Source organism: Cavia porcellus, unplaced genomic scaffold (assembly GCF_034190915.1).
Source record: "Cavia porcellus strain 051 isolate PalLab524CR breed Dunkin Hartley unplaced genomic scaffold, mCavPor4.1 scaffold_12, whole genome shotgun sequence".
Classification (NCBI taxonomy): domain Eukaryota; kingdom Metazoa; phylum Chordata; class Mammalia; order Rodentia; family Caviidae; genus Cavia; species Cavia porcellus.
In genome coordinates this window covers 9,791,279-9,804,977 of record NW_026947495.1, presented here as the reverse complement: position 1 = coordinate 9,804,977, position 13,699 = coordinate 9,791,279, and the positions used below count along the sequence as shown (strand labels likewise).

The window sequence follows — 13,699 nt, the reverse complement described above, 5'->3', positions numbered from 1 at the left end:
CGGCCTCTGCTGCCCCCTGCCGGCTGCTGCACCTACTGCGGTGGCAGTGGAGGAGGCTGGCCCACCACACACCTGCTCCTCGGGGTTCTGGAAGGGGATCACCAGGACTACGTCACCAGCTTTGAGCTGCAGCTCATCCGTGTCGGTGGCTGTGTAGTCGTGCTGGGCCTGTACCTGTGGAGGTTGGGGAGTACGTCAAGGCCCAAGGTCCCCGGCACAGCCCTGCGGAGCCACATCTGTGAGAGAGGGTGAACAGGGTGACCCAGCCAGCACTCACCTTGAACATGAAGCCTGGGGGCAAGTCCAGGCGCCCGGCCCCGCTGCCACCCTCCACAGTGCCGTTTACAGTTGCTGAGAAGGTTTCCACCACCACAGCCGGAAGAGAGCTCTGGGGACAGGGGACAGGTCAGCAGGGCTGAGCCTCAAGGGTTGGCCCTCAGCCACAGGGAGGGAAAGGTGTCAGCCTGTGCCCAGGCACCTGCCCCGGCTCCACCGAGCGTGGCCAGGTACCCCGGGGTCCACAGGCAGCAGGCGACAAGCAGGCAGTGGGGACAAGGACAGGGCTCTGGTCCCTGCCATCTTACGGAGGCTGCTTCACTTGCCGCCGTCTCCCCGGGCTCCTGGGCTCCAGCCGCAGGTTGGTTCCCACCCGCCACCTCCGAGGCCTCTGCTGGCTGCAACATAAATGCCGGCAAAAAGTCAGATACAGGGTGGACAAGTGACCAGGACAGGGACAGAGGCCATGGGAGATGCAAGCCAGGGTATGAGCAACTGGACAGAAGGTACAAGCAGGTCCCTAGATGCCACTCTGACCCTGGCCCACAGGTCTTGCCCTCTCACGCAGGACCTCTCATAGCCCAGGTTCACCCTCCCTGCTGGATAGTCCCTTGTAGGTTGGCAAGGGCCTGCAGCACATGCTCGTGCCCTCTCAGACACTGCATGGGCTAGGTGGGCAGCGAGGTCCAGCCCTGGACACTGCCTCCTCCCCTGAGGATGCTGCATGGTGACAGGGGTGTCCCCTTGGCCATTTCTAAGCACTGGACCAAGCTACCTGACCTTTCTGCCCTCTATCTCCGCATCCATGAAAAGAAGCATCTGCTGATGAGATTTCAGAGATCAGGTGAAGAGAAGTGCAGGAAGTGCCCAGCGTACACTGGCACCTGTTCTCAGGTGCGCCACTCCCCACCAGGCACCCTGTTGCAGCAGTAAGCACAGCTGTGGATGTGACTCAGCACATCTTGGTGAGCCCTGTCTTCAGGTCCTGGGGCTCCCCTTGTTCTCAAGGCCAGGGGCCTGGCCCACTCTGCATCCTGTCTCTGGGCTCTCTCTCTACACTACACCTGAGGGAGGACGAGCCGAGCTGAAGAGGGACACTTACTTGGGCAGGCCCTGGCTCAGCTGTCTGGCTGGGCCAGGACACAGCAAAGGTGCCCTCGGCAACGCTGGGCTCCCCAGAAGGCCGGCTGCCAGCTGGACTCTCTGTGGGCTGCTACCAGGCCACAAGGAGAGAACAGGGGAGGGCAGTGGGACCATGGGAGAGGCGGTGGGAAGGGTAGTGAGACAAGAGAAGGCGTCGTCAGCAGCCAGGGCCAGCAGGGAAGTGGGGCTCCCAAGTCAGGCCAGAGTAAGGGGGTCACCCCTCCCACCCCATTTTCCTGTCACTGTCAAGGGGACCGGAAGGTGCGATGGCCACACCCACCAGGTTGCTTCTCTGTGAAATGCTCTGTGGAACCCCCTAACCACTGTGCACCCTGGGGACACATGTGTGCCACATCCACCAGGCCTGGCTCCTTGCCTATGTCAGGAGGCCTCAGCCCTCATCCAGGAGGCTGCATGGAAGTCCTGCTCTCCCGCTGCCAGGTGTCGGGTACATGTAAAGCCCTCCCTGAGCTCCCGCCCTGCTGAGCTAACAGGCAGAGGTGACACTAGTCCTAAATGAGCTGCCCTAGGTCTTGGCAACAGGCCCTGCTCCCCAAGGGCATCTGCTCACCTCTTCCTCCCTTCCCTCCCGATAGCTCCCTGCACCTCCCGATGCATTCCTGGCTTAGCAAGAGCCTCTCTGATGAGGCCCTCCTGCTTCTCAGGCCTCGCCCCACATGAGGACACTCTGGCCACCACCTAGCTGCTGATCTACAGGTAGACACCTGCAGCCTTCAAAACTGGGCCACATCACGGAGGACTCGTCTCATGCAAGCCAGGGTCCCCTTTCCCACAGGCCTGACAAGGAAGGGCAGCAAACAAGCTGGAGAGGTGGCCTCAGGTCAGCTGGCTGTGCCTGCGGGTGTGCGTATGCACCACGGACTGGTGGGGCTGAGAGAGGGGCTGTGGGCCCGGGCAGGCCTGGGAAAGCAGGGCCAGGCACAAAGTGAATGCAGCTTACCTCCCAGAGGTCCCACGGGATGGACTGAGCGCAGCAGTGAGGGGGAAAGGGCAGAGTTAGCACAGAGTTAGAGATGGGGCAGGCAAGCAATCTCTGGGGACCTCTTACCCCAGGGCTCTCGGCACAGAGCTGGCTGAACAGTCCCAGAGCCTCCTCAGAGGCTGCTGAGACGGCACTGCAGGACATGTCTGGCTAAGGGTGAGCCCAGGGCCCTTGTCCACTCTCTGCTGTACCCCATGGTGGGCCCTGAGGGCCACGATGCCAGCTGTGGGGCAATGAGGGGACGGGAGCTTGGTGATCCCCATGAGCTTAGGCCTGTGTGACCCACATAGCAGTGGGCGAATGTGAGCCCAGGGCCGAGCCCTAGGGGCCAGCAGGCCCATGGGCAGTGGTGGGCACAACCAACCTGACCAGAGGGTGTGGGTGCCTTCACAGGGCTCGCCACAGGCGGGATGGGGTCAAAGTCCAGGTCCAGCAGGCTGGCCTGCTCCGAGAAAGGCCCCGGGGCCTCAAACTTGGCAGCAGAAGCAGCAGAGAAGAAAGGCAGTTAGTGAAGGCTGAGAGCTCTGGCCTCTGGCACAGATGGCAGGTGTGCACGCGCATGTGCATGCACGCACACACACACACACACACACAGACACACACATGCACTACAGCAGTGCCCACAACCACACCTGATGATGACATGAGCTTCACATGGAGATACCGTACACCTCAGACACCCAGCTGCTGTGAGACCAGGGCCGGGCCAGATCTTCCCACCCCCACCCCAGGCTGGGGCCTCCGGGAGCCTGTGCCTCTGCTTCTGCTCCACACGCCCCAACCCTGCACCTGCGTGGCAGAAACAGCCTCAACCCCCTGTGGGCCCCCCCTTCCAAGAGGCCCCCAGGCAAGTGACCCTCTGGCTCCAGGGACAAGGAAGGGACTGCCCCAGCATACAGATCTTCAAAGTGGGGTTCACATTGTTACAGGGCTTCAGAGCGTCCCAGGGCACCCCAGCCCCCACCCCAGAGAATGCCTTCTCAAGAGGCCTGGCTTCAGCCAGAAGAGCCCTTTGGCAGGGCCAGGAGTAAACGGACTCAGATAAGCCCTGAGGTGGAAAAGCCAGGCACAGCTGCTGTGAATGGGGCTCACAGGCTGCGGCCTCTGTCTATTCTGTGGGTTCCCCCTTCCCAGGCCCCAGAGAGGTATGTGGCACAGGGATCTCCCCTCGCCAGCTGCCCAGCTACCCTCACTCTTGACAGGACCAAGCACTGAGAAGGGAACCTCAGGCCTGAGTCTGCTGCCCAGCCTCCATCATGGCCCCAGACATAGTGCTCTGGGCAGGGCACCCCAGGTGCTGAGACACTCAGGCCTGGCTGTCACACAGCACCAGCCTTCAGGGCCACACACAGGCAGACTCACTTCCAAGGACCCAGGGAGCCCAGCCCCAGAAACCAGCTCTTCCGCAGAGCCCAGCCCTTCTTGTGGAGCCCATTCGGCTGGCCACCCCCAAGGAGCAACTGCAGGGACACAGGAGTTTCCGCCACGGGAGGCAACCTCTCAGCACCCTTCTCTTTCCTCAGAAGCCAGCCAAGGCCACAGCACACAATCCAGTACTCCGGGAGGGTCACAGCCAGAGTCTTGGCCAACTTCTCACTGCCTACCATGGCAGGTGACACCTCACACCACACAGACAGACTGAGACTCACCACATCCCAGCAGAGCAGCCCCAGGGACAACAGCAATGTGGCCAGGACAAGGCCAGCCCTGCTGAACATGACACCACCCCTACCCCACACTGGTCAGGCATGGGTATGGGAAAGGGAGGTGGGTGGTGACATGAGAGACAGGTCCACATGAAGCCTAGGCACAGGTTCCTTCTCCTGCAAAATGAGGCAGTGCTCTCTGCCAGGTATGTAAGAATCAGGAAAGGTGGTACAGGCACATGGTGGGGACCAAACCTTGCTCAGTTTTGCTAAGTGTCATGCTTACCCCATGTTCCTGGTCTAAAGACACACTGTCCAGCCTGCCTGGGCTCCCCAGGGGCACCAGCACACATGGACAGGGGAGAGTTGGCAGCAAGCGGCCCTGGTGTTCAGCACCCCTAATCTCTCAGGCTACTCCTATGTCTCCCAGAGGAGCCCACATTGCCCTCCAGAGCTCTGGCAGGGCCCCACCCATCTGCCACCTGCCTTGCATGTGAAGTCTCTTGGTCCTAACCCAAAGTCCTTCCGGGGAGCTAGAAATCCAGCCTTCCAAACCTCTCTGAGCAGAGACCACTATTCTTGGTTCGGGTAGGGCCTTCCCATGCAGCCTCCAATCCTCTCCTCCCAACCATGCAGAGGAGCCCACAGTCTACTGGGCAGGGCTCCAGAAAAATCCCCTTAGTCAGGTCCTGCAGTGTGGACCTGCCATCCCCACAAAAGCTTTGACCTGCAGGAAGGAGGCCATGAGGCTGAGGAGCCAGCCCTGAGTGGGAAGCTCTCCATCATCCTAAGCTGAGCTGACAGTGTGCCGGCCACTCCAATGCAGCCAGCCTTCCAACATGAGAGGCTCCTCCCTGCCCAGCCCCTGGTGGGCCCAGGCCCATCGGGAAGTGGACACCCATAATGTGCCCCTTGGGCATCCATGGGCTGCAGCCCTAAGAGCTGATGCTTCCATGCCAGGGCCGTTGCAGGATATGCAACTGCTCCAGGGGCTGCTCCTCCACACACACACACTAACCTGAGCAGCCACCACAGAGAGCCTTCCATGCCTCCCATCCATCTCCTCTGTCTCTGGCTAAAGTGCTGCCTGAGAACCCACCAGGCAAATGTCACTTTCTCCCCGTGAGCCCTCCATACTCCTGCTGTAGCATGAATCATGCTTTAAGGTCATCCCTGAGCTGACCACCACTGCTGGCAGGTGAGGAGACCCTGCACTTCTGTGTCCCTGTGTCTGGCCACAGTGCACACTCAGAGGTGGGAGGTGATGGTGATGATGGTGATGGTGATGGAAGATGAGGGTGGGATGGATAAGAAAGAGCGACTCAAGGCAACCTCTGGAGCCAGATGCCAGGCTCCTGGGAAGGGTGTGGGATGGAAGATGAAGGCCATGCAGGCTCCAAAGAGGAGCAGAGAGAACCGGGCTGTGGTGGCCACGGCTGACCTGGGAGGGGGTGGTCACGCTGATCTCAGGGACAAACGTGTCATCAAACAGGCTGAGGATCTGCTCCTGCTTGACCTCCTTGGATGGGGTGTGTTTGGGGGGCGGAGGGACCGGTGGGCCTTTCCGGAGCTGTGGGTCAGCAGGCGAAAGGCAGCACAGGAGGCACAGCACAGCGTGGGCGTCAGGGAGACAAAGACAAAGTGACCGTGAGTCACCGCCCACCACAGTCCCACCCAGCAGCTGAAGAAGACAAGGTAAGGGAGGCTCGTGGCTCCCTGGACAGGGACACCGGACTTCGGGCCATCCCAGGAGGGAGACCTTGGCAGGAGGTCCAGAAAGACTGCCGAGGAAATGGAGAATGAGGGGGAGAAGTAAAAGGGAAACGAGAGGACGGCAAGCGAGGTCAAAAGAAAGGGAGAAAGCAGCTCGGGTGCCCAGGAGAGGGTCACTGGGAGAGGACCTAGAGGCATGACAGGCCATCTCCCTGGCCACCGCAGTCCTCCCTGGCCCAGAGCTGCAGCACAGCTTGGGGAAACCAGCATGGGGCCAGGTTCCAGGAGGGCCACACCCCTGTTCACCAGTTGGGGCCCACAGGTGGGTGGGTCACATCACTGCAGAGCTGGCTCCATCACCTCTCCGGGCTATTGCTCAGGGCAGCAGGGAGGAATCAGTGGACATCAATGCAGGAAGTACCGGCAGTGTCCAGAGGAAGGCTGAACACTGGGCATCGTCACTGCTCTAGCACCACGGTACTCATCACCCACTAGGGTCACAGCCTGAGACCAACAGGGTTTACCCCTTTCGGCCCCATGCAACTGCAGCTCCCGCTCCCTCGGGAACCTGGTGGGGAGGTCTTTTGGGGTAAGGCCAGGTGAAACAGCACAGTCCAGAAGCCCAGGCCTATCCTCCTCAGCCCCCACACAGCCTCACTGACCCCTTCCTGTCCCTTTCACGGTCCTATGTGGCCACCCGTAAGGCACCTCCCAGCCTCCTGCAGGAGACCGAAGGCAGCCAGCCCCCTCCGGAGACTCATGTCTGTCCAGAGAGTAAGGAAAAGAAGAGCAACAGTCAAGCAGCAGAAAGGCCAGGAAGAGGGAGAGGTGAGGCCACGGGATGGTCACATCCCAGCCCCCTCGACATGATCTGTGGCTGCTGAGCCCACCTAGGCTGTGGGGGCCCAAAAGGATCACAGTCCAGACCCAACTTTCCCTTCCAAACCTACCTCAGGCCAGGCAGGGGACAGAAGGGGACAGGAGACAACAGCAAAGAAAGAAGGGAGGGGTGAAGACCATTGGGTCACTATGCCTACCTGAGACGGGGACTTGGGGATGGTGGCCCCAGGTGTGGCCCCGCTGGCCGGCTCTGGTTCATGGTTCACTCTTATCTCAGGGGTGGCAGCCGGGGAGCCATCCGGTGGAGGGGAAGGGCTCTTGTTCCCTTTCGCAGGGGCGTTGTCACTGGAGGACAAGAGAGGAGAGGGAGCCCGATGCAGGGGGCCACAGCAGAGGATGAGTGGACTCAGGCTCCAGCCAGGGGCTGTTTACACACGTGGGTGCCCGAGGCCACTCCGGGCCTTACTCCTGTGCCTGTGTGACGTGTGAGCCCCAAGAACTCCTGTCGCAGTGCATGTACATGTAGCGCCACATGTGAAAATGTGTCCATGTACTAGCCCCACCAATCCAGGCATGTGTGTCCCCAGGACCCACGTGTCTGTGCACACGTGTCTTCATGGATCTCCATGTCAGGGTGTATATGTGAGAAGAGGGAAGCGACGTGCAGGGGCAGGAATGCAGGGGCCTGGCCATGCACCCCCTTCCCACGAGGTCACGCAGGGTCAGGTCGGGATTCCCACAGGTCTCACCAGGCTCTCCCAGAGCCCAGCACTCGCAAGCCAGGCATCCTAGACGCAAAGTGAGTCAACCCCACGTCACACAGCAGCGCCCCGGCCTGTCCACCCACAGGGCCAGCCCCACTGCCCACTTCCCGACCCCTCACTATCTCCATATTTCGTTCCCCATCTGCATGTCCTGGAGAGACATCCACAGACACCAAAGACCAGGCAGAGCCTGGGTAAATGCGGTGGAGGAATGGCAGTGCGCCCAGCAGCCACAGGGTGTGGTGGCCACAAAACAATTCTTCCTTCCACACTTGTAGGAGAAAGTTCCAGGACAGTGCTGCTCAATGTGGCAACCCCTGGCCTTGGGATGACGGTCACTAGTAAAACCGAGCAAGCTCCCACGCTGGTCACAGGGCCACGCTGCAGGTGTTCGATAGGGCTAGAGGTGGCCACTGTGGAGGCCAGCATGGTTGGGGTGGACAGTGTGGGATGTGTGTTTTATGGGATGCTTGCCTCCTTAAGGAGCTCCTGCCAACACAGCACATCCTACACATGTGACTGTTTCCAGAAACCACCTGCTGCAGTGTCCCTTCCTGGGCTCCGTCCCAGTCTCTCCCTCAGCATGGAGTAACGCCGGGCCACACCTTGGGCCACCCTAGCCCCTTGGTCCCGGGCCCTCCCCACACGAACACAGCACCACACGCAGGCGGGCAGTCAGGGTTAGGGTTAGTGTCACCCTGTCGGGTGCATGCGCCGCTGCGGGGCTGCTCCCCGCAATACCTGTTCTTCTTCCTGCGCAGCCGAGAGAACAGTTTAGTTTTCTTTCTGTGGGGACCGACGGGGTATGGAGGCCTTCATTTGGGGAAACCAGAAACGATAGGCCCTGACCTCTGCCCTCCCCACCAGCGCTTTTCTCCGGAGGCTGAGGGCACAGAGTACCGCGCTCAGCCACGTGTGCCAGGGTCCAGCTATGCAGGAGGGGACAGGCGCTGCCTTGGCCAGCTAGAGGCTCTAGGGGCTCTGTAGGCCAAGGGCTTGGTGGGTGTGTGGCCCCAGAAATGAAGGCTACCAAGAGGGGATGGGTCAGCCCGTCGGCCGAGGCCCAAACTCCACCTCCGGCCCTCCCTCTTCCCCGGATCGCTCTTCCTAGCAGCAGTCCCAGCGCCCCATCAGGGGCACTCACCATCCTGGAACCAGCCTGCCAGATTCCGCCCCACCACCCCAAGCTGCATCCCGGCACCCACGGGCCTTTCTCCTTCCCACATATTTTGGTACCACTCAGAGGGCCCACAACATGCACTACATACTTCCTTAGCCTGGGCAACACCCCGATCACCCCAAGAAGCAGATACAATCGCCCCACTTTGCAGACACAGAAAGCAAAGCTCATGGTGCTCTGCACTCCTGGGGCAGGCACTTGTGTACACACCAACACACCCTCACCAACACATGCATGCGTGCACCCACACACCCACCCACACACACACACACACCCTAAACCAAAGGGAAATCCCAGGCTTCCCCGATACCCCCAGTCTGAGCCAGAGGAGTGGTATTTTCCCTACAGCTAGGGGCTCCCAGCAGGAAACATGAAGCTCTTCAGCAGCTGGTCCCAGGGTCGAGAGCCAGGCAGGGTACAGGGCAGCACACAGAGGTGGCAGACTGCAAGTGCCTGAGCTTCCCAGGAGGCCCCAGCTGAAGAACCACTCAGTCCTGTACCCCTAACGCCAAGCACTGCCTCCCCCTGATTCGCTCCTACTCCTCAAGTGGGAGAGGCCTGTGACCTTCCTTCCCGGAACACTGGGACAAGAGCAGCTAACGACAGGGACCTGCTCTCATCTTCATCCTCGATGCATGGAGGCTGAGCTACAAAGGACGCAGAGCCCCAGGCCCAAGCCCATGGGCCCAGTGAAGGCACCAACCACAGACAGGTCCCAGGAAGCCAGCTCCCAAGCCCCGCCAGCCACTGGTCCCACCACAGAGCCTGCGCACCTGGGCTGGGCCTTGACTGTGAAGGTGTTGCTTCCGTGCTGCTTCTCCAAGCTGACCAACACGTCGTTGAGGTTCTGGTTGAGCTGTGGAAGAGACAGGGAGCAGATGGAGCCTCCAAGGCCGCCCAACAGTCCCTGCCCCAGAAACTCCTGCTGCTCACCAGCCCCTGCCCCTCCCCAGATCAAGCGAGTGCCTCTGTCCCTAAAGTGACAGCCAGAACTGGCACAGCAAAGACACCAAAATCTGGGGAAAAAGAATAGAAAGCGGGCTGAGTGCATGTCAGGTCTACTTTCTGGGAGCTCTCTTTGTCCTTTCTTGCTCTGTATAGGGACTGCCTAAAATACTACAGAGGCCAGGATGTTTTCCATGAAAACTGTTTCTTATAGACTCACTGTTGATCCATTGTCTAGGCCACTTTGCAAGATACTTCTCAGGCTACACTCCACTCCAGAAATCCCACCGGAAGCACAGCAAGAGCGGAGGTCCCGCTCACACTAGCCTCGGCAGGCAGCACTGAGCATGTTTCCCTCTTTGCATGGACAACAAAGAAGCTGAGAGATAAATTTTCTTCCCACTTCTACAGAACTGTGCTCTGTGGCATATATTTCCAGAGACTAACTTTAAATAAAACTTTCCTCCCCCAAAATGCTTATTTGCTGAACTTTTCACAAATTTTCTAATGAGGGGAGAGGTCTAAGATCTTTGAGGGGAAGAAAAAAGAGGGAACCCTGAAAACTGGTCCCTGTCCTCCAGGACTACTCCAGGCACGGGGAGGAGGTCAGGGCTGGACCTGGGGCCCACTCACAGTCTCACCCGAGTAGGTGGCCACTTAGGGGGTCTCCCTGGTCACTCGTGTGCTATCCCCAGCAGGGACAGGGGAGCCTGGGCTACCACCTCCATGCCTTGGCCTCTGGTCCTGGCCAGCACAGCCCTGAGGCCTGGAGGGAGTCCACACCTACCTTACTCATCTCCTTGTGGAAGTTCTCCTCCAGGCCTGCAATGCTCTGGAACGTGTTGACATAGAAACCTACACGGCTGCCAGTGGGAAGGGGAAGAGGAGAAGGTGGGTAGCTGGCCCAGGAGAGCCTGTGGGGTCAACTTCTCAAGCCAGGTACTCGCACAGGACCACGGGTGCCCTCAGAGACACAAACCCCAGGAGGGCGGTAGGCACCACAGGGATGCAGGAGGCACAGGGGCCCTCCTGGCCTCACCTGTTCCACAGGGACGGAAGCTCCTCCTGCAGGTCCACATTCATCTCCTCAAACACCTTCTGGGCTTTGATGAGCTCTTCTTCAGCCTGAGGGCGGACAGGTCATTTCCTCTCTGGGCCTCGATCAGGAACCAGGCCATCCCCAAGCACCTCATTCCCTAACCCATGCCCAGTGAGCAAGCCCAGGGCTCTGGGCAGGCAGAGGCTGGGCTGTGCCTGACACCCCAGGGACCTCCCACTGCAGTTCCCGGGGCCCCTGTGACAGTCCTCTGGCCACTTTGGAAAGGAGAGGGGATGGCAGCCGTGGTAGAGGGTAACCACCCTATCTGGCCCACACGGCCTGGACGACAGGGCACAGCAAGAAGGCTTGTGACTGGAAGAACATAAGAGTCTGACCCCAAACTCAGCCAGGTGGCAGCACTGCCTACATTTGTGTGACTCCACTCCAGCTGGAGCCAGCCCTGCCTCTGGGCCCTGGGCTGCTGGCTTCGCTGCTGTCTCCCGAGGGCGCCTTTCCTCTATTGAAGGATCAGCTCCCACTCAACTTTATCCCCCTGCTTTCTGCAACCTGTCTCACCAGGAGTCCTGAGGCAGAGGCTCAGGCAGGGGCAGAAGAGGGTGACAGGGGAAGGTGGACCCTGGGGCTGATTGCCCTCCTAAACTGCGCAGGCTGCTCGCATCCACCAGGGGGCGCTAAGGCCCCACCAGCCAGACAGAGGCGTGCAAACTCACACTGCAGGGGCGGACGCTGGCAGCTTTCTTCTGGAGGATGCTGCTGAAAGTGACTGGGGATGACTCAGATTCAGGTCTGAGTCACAGCCCAGGAATGTGGTGGCCCCACCCAGGAGAAAACTCGCCAGCAACCTCACGTTCTCAGACTGGGCTATGGCAAAAGCAACCAGCTGGCCGAAGGCTCTTTCCCAAAGCACTCAGTTTTCCCAAGCTTGGACAGCTGTTCCTTCCCGAGTCAGGCAGCCCAGCCCAGCTCAAGAGAGCTGCTGGCAGCAGCAGGCCGGTCCCTCCTAGCTAACAGGTGGGGCAAAAAGTGTGGGAGGGCACCATGCCTTCCGACTGGTCCCCTCTGGTGCTCACTAACATGCACAAGGTTCCTTGTCTCGTGAAGTGGGGTTAGGGGGAAACGCTGGATCAACCTGTATGACTCCTGCAATGGATCGGAGTAGGGAGGTCCCACCAACACTACCCAACTGGGCAGGTCTGGTTCAGACTTCCCAGATAGCCACTGTCCGGTACTCCCTCTGGATCACAGTCCTCATATTCTGCCCTTTTGGAAGTACTTGGTGCAAAAAGTTGGGGAGAGGATGTACTACTCCCCCTAGCCAGGCCACACTGGGCCCCAAGTGCCCTTGCTCACGCTCGGCCACCACGGCTTAGCCAGGCCTGGGGGAGAGGAGGGCATGGTCAAATAGAAAGGGGATCCAAGTGACAAGCCCATGCCTTGGAAAGGCAAACCCATCTTGTGGAGTATTCCAAGATGCTTTTTAGGGCACCTTCCCAGCCCAGCCCCACCCACAGTCCCAAAGCAGCTGAGGAATTCTCAGGATTCTTGCTGTCCCCATAAATAGTCCCCCAGGTCATCTCCAGAGGCCCTGGATCGCCAAGGTCACCCTGCTACCCACCTTTGGATGGGGCTGTCATCACTCATGGGTCAGCCAGTGATGCTTGCCCCATCCTCATGGAGCCCCCAGTATGAAGGGAACCCCAAACCTCCTCAGGCTGCCTATGCCAAGGTTTCACTGGAGGAGCAACCGTGTGGTCCACCTTTCTTGGGGCCCAACCTCCTGTGGGCCCCAGCCACACCGGCCCATCTCAAGGACGGATGAGCCCCAGCTCTGTCATTAACTGACTCTGCGAGCCTGGACAGGAGCCTGTGTCCCCAGGCAGCTCTGTCTCCTCAGCGCATTCAGGACAACCTTGGAGTTCTGGGAAGCTGGAAGGACAGTGCACACCAGGGCAGGAGTCCTAATGTCACCTCCTCCCTCTCACCAAGTCCTCAGGGAAAACCAATGGCCCAGTGACATTAGTCCTGCTCCTGGGTGCAAGGACTGCAGAGAAGCCTCACAGGGACATCCCGGGCCCCCAGCCTCTGTCTGCCTCAGACTCTTGGGTCGAACAGAACTAACAGAAGCCCCTGCCTGGCTGCACTTGGCAGCGCCAGGTCAGGGCTGGATTTGGAGGCCGCTCCTGGCTCTCAGCAGGTGGCTGTGCCTAACCTGCTCAGGAAGCCTGGCCTGCTGGGCAGATAGGCACCTAACTAGAGGACAGGATGACAGACCAGATGGCATCAGCACGTGCAATGTTAGAAGCGAGTGTCACCTGATTTCGGAGCAGGTTAGTTTGGGCTACCAGATGAGCCTGCAGTTTGCCTTGGCACCACTGGGGGGCAGCTTTCTCAAGCAGCGAGACAGGCTGAGAGGGGGCAGGTCAAGGCAAAGGGGAGTGGAGAGACAGGAGGCAGATAGGGAGAGAGAAACAGACACAGATGTTAAACACCGAGCTCACAGGACAGAGCAGTCAGCCCCACCACAAGGAAAGGCCTCTGCGGCGAGAGAATTAAAGGGAGCCGCCCAGGTGGTGTGGAGAGGGTGAATTCCAACTGCAAGGCAAACAGGAGAGTCGTTAACACAGCAGAGGTGCAGCAAGCAGGGTCCTGCCCCAGGGAGCTGGGGAGCTGCCCCAGCCCCTCACCACATGGCCTGAGACCAGCCCACCAGCTTGTTCCAGCCAGGGCTAGGTCACCTCCACCTCGGATCCCGTGACAGAATTCCACTCCATGTACCAGACAGGGCAGCACCGTTCCAAGGAAACCCAAACCCACTTCTCCTCTCCTGGAAAAGGCACGAGAGCAGGGCAGAGGGGCCTCCAGAGGGCAAGGGGGACCCGTACATGAGCAGGAGGGACCTTCTTAGCAGTCTCGGACCTAAGCCTCCCTACTAGGTTACCCCCACCCCTGCTCCCCTGGGTGCCCCTGAACCCCCCAGCCTTTACCTTGGCAATTTTGGCTTCATCCTTCTTTTTGGCAGTTTGCAGGGACTCGTAGTGGTGCCGGGCACTGTCATAGTCCACCAGCTTCCGCCCCCGCTTGGCGATTCTTGACTGTAGGATAGACAAATGCAGAAAGCAGAGGTCAGTG

The 13,699-nt window shown here is 59.8% G+C and overlaps 1 protein-coding gene across 30 annotated transcripts in view; it reads right to left on the bottom strand.

Moving 5' to 3' along the window:
• The window catches only part of Bin1 (bridging integrator 1), a 69,628-nt gene that overhangs the window by 15,923 nt on the left and 40,006 nt on the right, over nt 1-13,699 (bottom strand). For 4 of the 30 annotated variants that reach the window (XR_010050757.1, XR_010050756.1, XM_063258833.1 and 1 more), the window contains exons 6-19: nt 13,555-13,662; nt 12,883-12,975; nt 10,550-10,635; nt 10,298-10,373; nt 9,339-9,421; nt 8,127-8,171; nt 6,819-6,966; nt 5,510-5,638; nt 2,787-2,894; nt 2,381-2,404; nt 1,379-1,489; nt 585-674; nt 278-388; nt 73-174 (exon numbers count right to left, since the gene is read on the bottom strand). Coding sequence is in view for 28 of the 30 variants with exons in the window: in XM_063258833.1 (XP_063114903.1) it covers nt 73-174; nt 278-388; nt 585-674; nt 1,379-1,489; nt 2,381-2,404; nt 2,787-2,894; nt 5,510-5,638; nt 6,819-6,966; nt 8,127-8,171; nt 9,339-9,421; nt 10,298-10,373; nt 10,550-10,635; nt 12,883-12,975; nt 13,555-13,662 (1,314 nt within the window). In the remaining 2 variants the exon portion in view is untranslated. The remainder of the gene's footprint in view (nt 1-72; nt 175-277; nt 389-584; nt 675-1,378; nt 1,490-2,380; nt 2,405-2,786; nt 2,895-5,509; nt 5,639-6,818; nt 6,967-8,126; nt 8,172-9,338; nt 9,422-10,297; nt 10,374-10,549; nt 10,636-12,882; nt 12,976-13,554; nt 13,663-13,699) is intronic. The other 26 variants (XM_063258862.1, XM_063258863.1, XM_063258834.1 and 23 more) reach the window with 25 other exon arrangements.